Source organism: Planococcus citri, chromosome 2, assembly GCF_950023065.1.
Source record: "Planococcus citri chromosome 2, ihPlaCitr1.1, whole genome shotgun sequence".
NCBI classification, from domain to species: Eukaryota; Metazoa; Arthropoda; class Insecta; order Hemiptera; family Pseudococcidae; genus Planococcus; species Planococcus citri.
In genome coordinates, this window is record NC_088678.1 from 36,002,551 (window position 1) to 36,015,977 (window position 13,427).

The 13,427-nt window shown below is 34.3% G+C and overlaps 2 protein-coding genes and 1 long non-coding RNA gene across 4 annotated transcripts in view; 2 read left to right on the forward strand and 1 right to left on the reverse strand.

Annotated features, from left to right (window-relative positions):
• Nucleotides 1–13,427, forward strand: part of LOC135835591 (uncharacterized) — a 309,298-nt gene that overhangs the window by 148,153 nt on the left and 147,718 nt on the right. The gene's annotated exons all lie outside the window — the stretch shown is intronic.
• LOC135835590 (hemicentin-1-like) overlaps nt 1–13,427 on the forward strand; it is a 168,874-nt gene that overhangs the window by 48,961 nt on the left and 106,486 nt on the right. For both annotated transcript variants that reach the window (XM_065349924.1, XM_065349925.1), the window contains exon 2: nt 12,500–12,629. In XM_065349924.1, the coding sequence (XP_065205996.1) occupies nt 12,500–12,629 (130 nt within the window). The remainder of the gene's footprint in view (nt 1–12,499; nt 12,630–13,427) is intronic.
• LOC135833702 (uncharacterized) lies at nt 146–869 on the reverse strand. Its single transcript, XR_010556521.1, has 2 exons — nt 640–869; nt 146–431 (listed from the first exon to the last, which is right to left on the reverse strand). It is a non-coding gene; the product is annotated as an uncharacterized LOC135833702 (long non-coding RNA).

Below are 13,427 nucleotides of genomic sequence, written 5' to 3' on the forward strand. Positions count from 1 at the left end.
CCGTTTGAATTGATTTTTCGAATAGGTACAGAACCGAAATCCAAATCTCATTACACTGAAAGGTGGTTGATGCTCCCCTTTGGAGAGGGCTGGTCGCTATAGATAACTTAATATTATAGATTCAATCAGCTTACAACATTTTCGATTCGTGATTGAATAAATGTATTTTTCCAATATACAAGAGATGATTTGATTATGAATTGAATAATTTTTTCGGTATTAGGTAGGTACATTCTTCGTTCAGCATAAAAATCTTCATCAGGATCTGCTCGTATACTGGTATCAACACATCTTTATTTTCAGTCATCGTAACCATGAGTCCATGGTCGAGTAGATATACCTTTAGGTTTTTTATCTGGCCTACCCGGATATTGAGGAGATGGTGGATCATCAAATATGAAAGTACCTCTTGCAGCACCTATGATACAAACCTACGCAAAAACAAGCACCAACATGAACTTTTTGCTCATTTCAGAGAAAGAAGAGAAAGAAAGAAAGAAAAAAATGGGTTAAATACTCGATGAAAGTAAAAGAATACAAATACATACATGTTTCCTTTACTCTCATTCAATATTATTCAATACAAAGTAAACAATACCTACCTACTCTTAATTTTTGATAAAAAAAAAAAATACTCACCAAAACGGCCAAAAGCCCGCATATATAAGTCGCACTTAACTAAAACATGATTATCGCAATCAACAGAAATAAGTCTACTACATACCTTCTCGAAATTTTATTCGTTTATATACTTACCCACACATAGAACACTTTTCAAAACAGAACAACATGATACATCATAAAACATGCTTCTTTCTGTTTTACTGCCCATTTTAATTGTCATTTCAACATTTATTCAAGTCAAAAAATATATATTGACAATGTGAATAATGTTTTCCTTGGTGATGCCGCAGCATAAGACGATCACCGACACAATAAATTTCGGTTCTTATGCGCATGACGCATGCACGTCACATTAATTTGTCAGTGAGCCCATTATCTACTCGGTCTCTATTTATCGTATCTGAAAAATGAACGCATCAGCGTGTAGACTGATCATCTTTTGAATCTATTGAAGTACCTAGGTATTTGAAAATGAAATTTGAAAAAAAAATCAATCGAACATACCTTATTTTGCAAAGTTGAAATTTTCCACCTTCCATCCCCCAATTTTGTTATCTCGGATAAGAAAATCATTCCCCATTTTTTATTTTCCCCTTATCTGCGAAAAAGCGTTGCCGGTAGCCCCCCAGTTGAAAAAAATCAAAAAAATGAGGAGCCCCTCAAAGTTGAAAAAATCATAAAATGGGAATAAATTGAAAAAAGACCTTTTTTGAAAAACCTCACTTCCACAATAAAATTGTTCTACATAACCTTCTTTTTAAGGAAAACCCTTCGTTGGACCACTAAATGATGTTAGTTCTCTTGTATGGAGTTACCTAACTTTGGGAAAAATGAAAAAAGATGAACAATTGATGTTTGTAGACACTTTTTGAAAATTTTCCATTTATATGGGCAGAATCATTCTAAGCACCTTTTCAATAAAAACCTTCCCCGGGTCTCGTAAATAATGTTGGTTCCCTTATTTATGAAGTCCCTCAAAGTCGAAAAAAATCAACAAAAAAATAGTAGTTTATTCAACTGAGGAAACAGAAGAGATTTCCGAAGGATTTGGAAGTTTATTGCCCATACGAAGCGAGAAAAGTAATTCAAAATCACGGAAAATCACTTTAGTTCCGAAAGATTGGAGGAAAATATTTTCGTAATGAAGGAGAAAAATTCCAGTTTTTACTTCCAAAAACCCTTATAACAAAAACGAAAAATTGATAATTGTACAAATTTTTTGAAAATGTTTCATTCTAGGCAGAGTAACCTCTTTTCAAAAAAATACATTTTCAAGAAAAACCCTCTCTTCGTCCGACTCTGGAATTGATTGTATACTCTTTGGATCGAGTTTAGTTTACCTAATTGAAATCATAACGTTTCGATGCATGTCGTTCCCTTCCTAACCTACAACTCTACAAGGCTCATTAACACTACTACAACGACCATCTTTCGAAAAATTCTGATAAAATTATCAATGCGAAGAAACACAATTAGAGCTGCTGAAATTTCGGCCATGACAGTTTTCACCACGCTCATTCCAAAAATCGCGAGATCCTGTTTAAACCGGGAGAGGATACCTCGAGACGTTCCCTTGTGGGCCCAGGAAAGAATTATTGTTAAATGATTCCAAACAGCTAAACGTGGTGGAGCATTTCGTTAACTTTTCGTCAATATTATTTCCCGCCAAGGTCTTCAGGCTCAAAATTCAAAACTCTTGAAAAAATTTGCGGTGTCATTTTTGCCATTCGAGAGGCCGGAGAGGAGGGAGTAGACACGAAAAATAATCATAAGTATTTGTTTTTTCGATTTTCAAGTTGTCGCAACAATGAATAATGTCACCACGAAAAATTGAACAATTATTTACTTCAAAGTCAAGGTCGTCTATTACTCATACATCAGCTCACATGCACCGAATAACTAAATGTATTAAACTTTTCGATAAAAAGACATCATTATGATCAGGAAATCATCACGCATCCTCAGATATAGACGCGGACATTCTTTTTTTAAATTCAGTGAGATTTTTCCATTTCTTACGTGAAGTTTTGTACACCTACCTAGGACGTCATAAAAAAAAACAAAATGATTCAGCAGTCAGCTTACAACATTTTAGCATCGTCATTGAATAAATCGATATATTTTTTCAATTATAAAATAAAGAGATAATCTTATGATGAATCGATATCTACATCTCTATTTTGTGTCTTGGTCATCAGCCCAAGTTTTAGATTGAGGCCAAAGTAAGATCGCTTGGTCTGTATCTGCATTTTTTGGTCTTCTGGAAACACCAACTTCTCTGGACACCAGATTATAATCTGCTACTGAATCGTTGTCGTCTTTATGCATAAATCCATTACTACTCGTTGCAGGGTGACCAGATGGGCTTGTTTTAATAGAACAGCATTTTGAGGGGCCTATGATGCAAACCTTCGCAAAAACAAGCACTGACATGAACTTTTTGCTCAATCATAAGCAAAGGTTGGAGGTAGGTAGTAGGTAGCCTCATCCAATATGTACAAAGTGAACAATAGATACGGTAGGTACCTAGATACTCTTAATTTTTGGTTTAAATATACTCACCAAAACGACCAAAAGTCCGCATATACGAGTATAAGTCGCACTTGACCACATCATGGTTATTACATACAATCAACAGAAGTAAGTCCACTAAATACTTTCTCGAAATTTTTTTCTATTATAAACTTACACATAGAACACTTTTCAAAGCGGGATTATATTATACACATCATAAAACAGGCTTCTTTCAGCTTTACTACCTATTTTAATTGTTATTTAAACATTTATTAGAGTCAGAAAAATATGTTTTCATTAGTGATGCCGCAGTATAAGAGGATCACCGACACAATAAATTTCGGTTATTATGCTCATAGGCGTCTCATTAATGCTGTTGGTGAGCCCATTATCTACTCGACCTCTAATTATAGTATCTGAAAAATGAACGCATCAGAGTGTAGATTAATCATCTTTTGAATCAATTGACGTAGGTAGGTATTTGAAAATGAATTTCGAAAAAAATTTATTGAACATAGGTAAGTAGATACCGCAATATACTCCAACAAAATTTTCGATAAGCACCATGGCTAAAATTGTAGGTAAACAGAAATTCAATTTCGCTTTTCCATAATACATATTAATTATAGTAATTTTAAATACATGAAACAAAATGAAAACACACAATCCGGTTATAATTTTATTTTTCAACAGCCGATGCTGGAATTCGGCGGTACGTGCCTGATCAAAGGGGTCGTCAATGGATGTTGATTTGTTGATCCTCTTGTATGTATTACACTAGGCAACAATTTTTGACCTTTTTTTCGTGTTCGGGTTGAAAATGGGCTCAATCGATAGTTTAGACCCTAAAACAAAAAACAGAGTGGGGATTTTCAATTTGAGTTGTTTTTGTAGTCAGGAGAGATGATCAAAGTTGCAAAAATGGCCATTTTTGCCCTATTTCACGAGTTTGTGGAGACATCAGTGTTATGTTTCAAAAAAAACCAAGGTCATATTCGGATTCTACGCACTTTTTTAAGTAAACAATTTCGCCGGATTTTTGATTTTCGAAGTTTCAAGCGCATACGGAAGATTTTTGTTTGTATCATATTTTAAAACTCGGAGCGCGCGACGCTGACGTTACTCCACCACGTAATCGTGGCTCGGAACCGTGTTCGCGCGGGCGAGGCTCTCGCTCCACGTTTTAAAATATGATACAAACAAAAATCTTCCGTATGCGCTTGAAACTTCGAAAATCAAAAATCCGGCGAAATTGTTTACTTAAAAAAGTGCGTAGAATCCGAATATGACCTTGGTTTTTTTTGAAACATGATACTGATGTCTCCACAAACTCGTGAAATAGGGCAAAAACGGACATTTTTGCAACTTTGATCATCTCTCCTGACTACAAAAACAACTCAAATTGAAAATCCCCACTCTGTTGTTTGTTTTAGGATCTAAACTATCGATTAAGCCCATTTTCAACCCGAACACAAATATGCCGTTGCCTAGTGTTATAGATAGTAGGCAATTTCATTGTAGCTTTTCTTGTGCAATTTGAGATTTCAGGAGAAAATTGAAAATTCACTGCTTGCGACTCTAGAATAACCTAAAACTAGCTGTTTTTCAGTCAAGAATCTACATCAACACGATAGACAATATTCCAACAAATGAGTCACTCGTGTTGTATCTTTTTTTAAAAAATCGAATTCATTTGATCAAAAAATGTCGAAAATGCCAACAATGCCAACATTATCTAAGCATAATTCACAGTGATAGGTGCTAAACTTCATTTTCGGTCCCCCACATTCTAGAATTGCTCAAAAGTGGTTTATGTTTCTGTTGGAAAAAGTTTGTGACAGTAGCACCTTTATTGAATTTTCAAGAATTCGCCAAAAATCCACAAATAAACTTTGGTTTTTAAAACTTTTGTTGCGGAGTTCTTCTCAACTGTTTGGATCCAGTTCAGTTGAAATCAGAACGTTTCGGTGCGGGTCGTTCCTCTCCTAACCTACAAGACTCATTAGAACTACACGTATGTGCATTTATGGCAAAAAAAAGGGATTTAAAAATGGTTATCATGGCATATCAAAGAGACCAGCTTTCGAAAAATTCAGAAAAAATTGACATCTCGAGGAAATAGGTACACTGAAAAAAAGTGAAACATTTTTTTTATTCCTTCTGGAGTTTATTGGAACCTTCTGTTTTGGTGATTTGAAAGTTGAAAACTGAATTTCAAAGTCATTGGAATCATTGAGAAAATTCAAAATGATTCAGGGTCATTACCTTCTAGGGTCATTCCACGTCAATTGGACCAAGAAGTGGTAGGGGGGTTCAGCGATTTTTTTTGAAATTTTTTCTGTGGAAAGACCTTCCGAAGGTAGGTATGACCAATGGCGCAAATCGCAGCCCTCTAGCCCATTTTTAAAGGCAGCCAGGGGGTGTCAAAGTTCTCAGTGAACCTAAAATACCATCCATTTCAGCAGTGGATTACTCAATAACCGCGATACTTACCAAAATGAAACATTTTCCCACAGTTAGGGGTTTTGAAAGGCTTTTTGGTGACATCATGAAAATCAGTGTTGCCACTTCTTTTCGTACAAAAAATTAGCTCAAAAAGTTTCAAAACGTAGTGTTTTCATGTCGTTCCGACTCTCAAAAATTCTGAAAAAAATATATTATGGACAACTTTTTATGCTGAACAACATATTAAAAAATTGGGATGGTACCATGTTGCAAAGTTGAATTTAAAAAATTTAAAGTTTGCGAAAAAATGCGATTTTTTTATTTAAAACATGAAAAAAAGTTTTGATAGGTGGAGTTGACCCATTTGACCCCTCTTTTTACGTATCCGTTGAAAAAGTTGAAATAACCCTTTCACTCGATGAAATGAACTCCTCACAAAAAAATCAATATTTGAAAAGATTCAATTTTCAATTTCAAACATCAAAAAAAGTTTAAATTTATTCAGTTGTCTTATTTTGACCTCTTTATGGCGTATTCATGAAAAAGTTGATAAAAATTACACTCACAACAAAAAAATAAAAATTCGTTCATTTTTTGAATCTTTTCAAATATTGATTTTTTTGTGAGGAGTTCATTTCATCGAGTGAAAGGGTTATTTCAACTTTTTCAACGGATACGTAAAAAGAGGGGTCAAATGGGTCAACTCCACCTATCAAAACTTTTTTTCATGTTTTAAATAAAAAAATCGCATTTTTTCGCAAACTTTAAATTTTTTAAATTCAACTTTGCAACATGGTACCATCCCAATTTTTTAATATGTTGTTCAGCATAAAAAGTTGTCCATAATATATTTTTTTCAGAATTTTTGAGAGTCGGAACGACATGAAAACACTACGTTTTGAAACTTTTTGAGCTAATTTTTTGTACGAAAAGAAGTGGCAACACTGATTTTCATGATGTCACCAAAAAGCCTTTCAAAACCCCTAACTGTGGGAAAATGTTTCATTTTGGTAAGTATCGCGGTTATCGAGTAATCCACTGCTGAAATGGATGGTATTTTAGGTTCACTGAGAACTTTGACACCCCCTGGCTGCCTTTAAAAATGGGCTAGAGGGCTGCGATTTGCGCCATTGGTCATACCTACCTTCGGAAGGTCTTTCCACAGAAAAAATTTCAAAAAAATCGCTGAACCCCTCTACCACTTCTTGGTCCAATTGACGAGGAATGGCCCTCTAACCTTCTAGTACCTACTTTCATCTTCACACCAGGTTTCAAGTACCATACATAATTACATACATATATCAGTTGAAAACATGCCTGAAGATAACATAAAACCCTTGAAAAAATTTGCCATTCGAGTCCAGGAGAGGGAAAGAGAAGCAGACACCAAAAATAATCTCATTTGTTTTTTCGATTTTCAAAGTTATCGCAATAACGAATAATTTCACTACGAAAAATTGAAAAACCATTTGCTTCAAAGTCAAGGTCACCTATTACTCATACATCAGCCCACATGCAGCGAACAACTTTGAACTTACGTATGTAGAACGCATCCCGTTCTACACGACGACGAACGGATGATGATGGCGCCGCAGAACAGAAAAATACCTACCTAATCCGATAGCTCGATGTAGCAACGTTATGAAAAACGCGTAATCCGTTAATACACTTTTCTGAGAAAACGCGAACTGCGAGGTGCCGACTAAGATGTAAAAAATTCTCACGTAACTCGGTAGTACATTGTACCTACCACACGATCGCATTTATTTCGCCTCCTACGCTATTTAGCGTGTGTATAGTACTCGTAGTACGAAGCACGATGGCATGGCAGTGCGATGAACGACCTTCTTGGCAATTTTATACGCTTTTGCAAGGATTTTATGCTGGTGTAGGTATGTGCACGTTGAAAGCATGACGAAGGGAATGGAAGGGAAGCTGGCGTTGAATAGAAGATAATTTACGTTTGAAAAAATTCCTTTCGTTGCTTGTACGAGTTCCAAGTGCGTTGATTCAGTTTTTCAAAGAAACGAATGTCATGTAGAGCACGAGGAAAGGTCGAGGGAATGTAAATGATTCCAATTACGAGTACCACACTGCTCATAAGTTACCTACATAAATTCACTAGAACGTTAGATGTCGAAATTCACGTATCGAATTTTTTTTTCGCGTAGGTAATTTGATCATTTTCTTTATTATTTTTTAATTGAAAAGATATCTAGTTTTGATTGAATTCTCGCAAATTTGCAAGAAAAGGAAAAAATACACTATATAATATTTCGTACGAAATAAGAAAGAAAATTACGAAACGAAGAAAAGCGCACCGTGCCAGTTGAGAAATTCAATTACAAAGAAAAGAAGCAGGAAAAAAATGAAGGGAAAAATTGAAAATGAAATTCAACTTCTCTCATTTTTTCTCTCGTCGGTCGTCGTTGTCGTCACTATTTTGTTATGTTATAATTATAAACAACAAACAAATTACGGTATTTCCTTTATTGCGTATACATTATATAGCTTCTGTATATAAGGGGAGACCGGAGTGAAAGCAAAGCATGAAAAAATTCCCATTCCGTCGAATCTACGGGAATGAATGAACGGGAAATGAATAAGCATCGCGGTTGCTTTTTCAGCCGAATTTACCAAAATGTTGTTGAACTTTTCGATGAAAATGTGTCATCGTGATCAGGAAATTGTTTTTTATCGTGCATTGAGAAAAGTTAGGATAGGTTTGCTAATTTGATTCCGAGCAAATTAATATAATGGTGAAATTTTGAGCCCATTAGTCCCGTTGATTTTAGTTCAGTGAGGTGCAATAAACCTCTTAAAAAATTCGAATTTAGAAACTATTTTTTATTCAATTCAGAGAGATGTTCCATTTACGTAAAGTTAAGGACGTACTAACAACAAACAAAATGATTCAGCAGTCAGCTTACAACATTTTTGAATCGTCATTGGATAGAATAATTTTTACAATTATACTTACAAAATAAGAGATAATACATATGATAATGAATCAATCTCCACATCCCTATTTTGCTTCTTCGTCGTCAGCCCAATGTTTAGATTGAGGCCTAACAATTATTGGATGGTCTGTCTCTGCAACTTTTGGTCTTCTGGAAACACCAACTTCTCTGGAAACCAGGTCACCGTGTACACATCCATTACTAACAGGATGACCTGGTGGGCTTGGTTTAACAACACCACCTTTTGAGGTGCCTATGACGCAAACCTATACAAAAATAAACACCGATGGATATTAACTTTTTGCTTAAAGCCAGGGGTGGCAATTCTATTTTTTTTTTAAACAAGGTATTCGCCAACTCGTCAACCATGCTAAAAAAAATAAATAAATAACAAATCGGGCAGAGATGGTTACTTAAATACTTACTAAAACGGTCAAAAATCCGCATATAAAAGTCACACTAAATTTTGAAGGCATGATTATCACAATCAATAGGAATACTTATAACTACATATCTACTCGAAATCATTCGTTTATATAGAGCATTTTTCAAAGCGGGACAATATGACACATCTTAGATCAACAATAAGCTTCATTTCGTTTTATTACATATTTCTATTTTTCATTTCAAAATGTATTGAAAATGTGAATAATTTTTTTTTTTTTTTTTAGAAATGCCATATCGCGTAAGAGGATTACCGACACAATAAATTTCGGCTCTTATGTTCCTAAACATCGAAATAATTATTGGAATAAATTAACGTAGTGCGTGGGTATTTATATAGGTACTCAAGTATTAAGAGCATCCCATTAATCCTGTCAGTGAGCCCATTACTCAGCCACTATTTATCGTTTTTGAAAAATGAATACATCAGCTTGTAGTATATTACATTTTGAATTGACGTGAGTATTTGAAACTATAATTTGAAAAAAAAAGAAACCGGCTTAGGTTATGGTTGCTTGAAATTTGAATAAAGGAAACGAAGTTTCGTCCAAAAAGAATTTCAATCATCAAGTTAATCATGTTTAGCATTCCTTGTCGTCGTAGGGGTTCCTTATCCTTTAAAGAATATTCTGTATGTCTAAAAAAAAAAGAACATCGTTTAAAAGCAGTCAAAAATGTGAATTTTTGACAAAAATTGAAATTTTGAACGTTTTGGCGGAGTCAGGATTCAGGATTGAGATAGCGATATTAAAAATTTATCAAGGGGATTTTAATAATCATGGGCACCAACTTCCGTTAATTATCAAGCTTAGAATTTCCGCTCATGACCAAATCGCCATATTTTAACAAAAAATGCAATGGAGACCTTAATTTTAAGTTGAAAATCACTCAAGAAAATTTTCAAGTTCGAAAGTTCTTCCAACTTGTTTGGGAAAAAATATCCAGTTCCAAAAAATGAATAACCAACCGTTTACTCGGATAAATTTTCCTTGAACGTTTTCACCGCAAATGTACCAACCGAATTCTCTAATACGATTTTCTGAATTAATATTCCCCGAACGACCATTCCTCCGAATGATTCTTCCTCCGAAAACCTAATTTTTAAATGTAAGAATATCTGACAATTTCAGTAGGTACCTAACAAAACAAGACTTTTTAGTTTTCCCTGCATAAAAAATAAGATATTCGTTTTTTTAAATTTTGGCAAACAAAAAGGTCAAAATTTCGAGCAAATCGTGCAATTGATATAATAGAAACTAGAACCACTACGCCATCGCCAATGATGTTAATATTAATTATTACATATTGAAGAAGGCTTAAAAATATTCCTAAGGAAAGGAGACCTCACACAAAAAAAACAAGACCTGTTTATGAAATTTTGACCAAAAAAAACTAATATTTCTAAAAACAGTTTTTCATTGATAATTTTGACATGAAATGTAGTTTTTTGGTACCTACTTACCTCAGTAATTTTGATAAGAAATTGATTTTTCCAAGATTTTCCACACGTATGACCAAAAATATAAAAGTTTTCATTTTTTCACAATTTTGGCAAAAAATAGAAATTTTTGGCAATTTTCGCACAAAAAAGTACATTTTTTTACAATTTTAGGTGAAAAATAAGACTTTTTGGAGAGTTTTACCAACAAAAAAACAGGTTTTCTACGCAATTTTGTTAAAAAATTGAACTTTGGCCTTTTTATGTGCATTTGAAATATAGGCTTCGGGGAAAATGAATTGGGGAAGGTCATTCAGAAAAATTGGATGGGGGGGTCCATTTGAGAAAACATTCAAGGGAACGTCTGAAAACTCAAGATGAAGGTTCGCACAAAATTTCCAATTTTACTGCTCCGCCATCAAAAAATCAAAGAATCTCGAGGGATGTATATTAATTTGGTGAAAAATATCAATGAGTAATTATTGAAAATTGCTGATCAAAAAATTTAAGATACCTACGTACGCCCAAATTAATTATTGCGTCTTTTGAAACATTCAAAAAACCTTTGGAAGTTGAAAATCGTACTGGAGGCTCCAGAATGATTTATAAGCACCTATTGTTCGAATTCTGAAGTTTTGAAGCCAAAAAATAGACTTCTCATAGCAAAAAAAACGCTGATTTTTTGTCTCTCTAAATACGAATTTTCGAAAGCTTGGTACATTCAAATTTTCAAAATGTTTTTAAACCATAAAAAAATATACTTCTCACTTGAAAAAACATTGTTTTTTTACTTTTCAAAACACGAATTTTAGAAAATTTTTGCCTTTGATTCGTTCAAGCTTGTTTGCTTTTCTTTTTAAGAATCTGTCATTTAAATAAAATTCCAAAATTTTGGAAGTCAAAAAAATAAATTTCTCATTTTTACCTCTCGAAGTACAAACTTTCGGAAGCTTTTACCTTCGCGTTTCGCTCATCTTGGGCTAATATCTCTTTCTTTTCCAAACTATTATAAGAAAAATCCAAAGAAGCTTCCAAAAAAATTATAAACAATGATAATGAAAAATATTTTGCAGATTTGTTATTTCATCTGTCATTTCATTTTGAAATATCGTCGCATTTCATTCTGCAAGATTGATATTTTTATTTTCGCTGGACACAAAATGAATGTGGTCATACCTACATAAAATTTGAAAAAATCACCAACCATCTATTTTTTTTTGATTACACGGAATTACGACAATTTTTCGATGGAAAGGAAGGGGGATTACTCGCGGGATCCGTGATTTATTTTGGGTCCGAAGTCTCAAAAAACAGGGGCATGCCTCTGATTATGATTGAATTAGATGAAATGAAATACTCGTAACTGTATGAACTTATCTTACGTATTTTACAAGAGTTTGAATTTTCGGCAATGAATGTTTTTTTTTTTGGTGTTTATACTCGTAATTACAAGATTATTACACACGTCCTTTTGTAGCTTCCTAAACAAGGCTTATTTTAGCTGATTAATTATTATTTGTAGTTATTCTTGGTGATAATATCGATGATATATTTACAACATGGTTTACTATACTCGTAATTAATTATCTAAGAATTCAATTCTGTAGGAAAATGAGCCTCTCAAAAAATCGCACATTTTTTCGATACTTCTCTTCCTCTCTAAAAATATTTCTGTCAGTCGGTATTTGTTCCTGGTCAGGTTTAGAATCGAATTCGAATCATTGGAACACGAGAAATACAAAGTACATCGACGTCTCATGTCATTAACTCGAGGCGAAATACCCTTTACCTCCTTCATAGGTACCTAATCTGCCACCGTCTCACACCATGTTTTCCGCTAATAAAAAATAAAAGAGTAAACTGAACTGCGATCTAGTAATTCTTCGAAATCATGTGGGTGCTGGCAAATCGAAATAGCGAAAATTCCTCCGAGCGTGTTTTTCTCCAAGCCAAGCCAAGTCAAACTTAAACAAAACGCAGTAACAATACGATTAAGCGAAAGCTTTTGTGTGTACAATAGAAAAGTTCGTCGGAATTAAAATCCGTATCGTTTTTTTTTCTTATATGTTTACAGTTTTCCCCACGGTGATTTGGAGCGAACTAGGTGGAGATGCTGTACTGCCATGTGACGTATCAATTCCAGCCGATGACAAAATAAATATGATTTTATGGTTCAAAGATAACGCTGGTATACCAATTTACAGGTACGTGGATCAGTTACCACCTATAATACATTATATTAATTGGAAACTTTTCCCAATACTTTAATCTACTGCACGCAGTATCGAATGTACTTATTCGAAACCTATATCGTCGTCAGTTAGATAGATAGGTATAGGAAAGTAGATAGGTAGGTATGTAATTGTAACCGCAATTCACTCTGGAAAACGATGAGCATAAAATATTAAACTTCTCACAGCAGAAGCGTCATTTGACCTATTTCTACGATAAAATTTCCAAAACCGCGAGTACATACGACGTTATTTTCTCGTTTACATACAGTTTCACTAACAAAAAGTCAACTTTAAACTGTACCCGCCATAGTTAAAGACCGTTTCGTATATTACCGGTAAACTCGCCCTCTACTTCCTCGCCTACTGCCTAGTATCTTCAATATATGCAACCATATCGTCGTCGTCGTCGTCATCTTACTAGAACGCTCTACCGTATAACAAAAACTCGTCGTATAAAAAGCTAGGTAACCAAAGATGTCACAACTTATTTCCCATGAGCGCTTACCACATGTACATAGACGTGGCAACTTTTAAGACACTGTGTGTGCCTCTACATATATGACTTGAAAATCATCTTCATCTATGTACGAGGTATAGGTAGGTATATAGTAGATGCTTCGAATTTACATCCTCATACGACAGACTTTTCATTCGACGTCAATTCATAGATCGAGCGCTACGGTGTGTGCCAAGGTCCACACATGCCAAACGTTACAAAAATATTTTCCCAACTTTAAATTCCCATATAACTCGAATTGTCATCTGGTT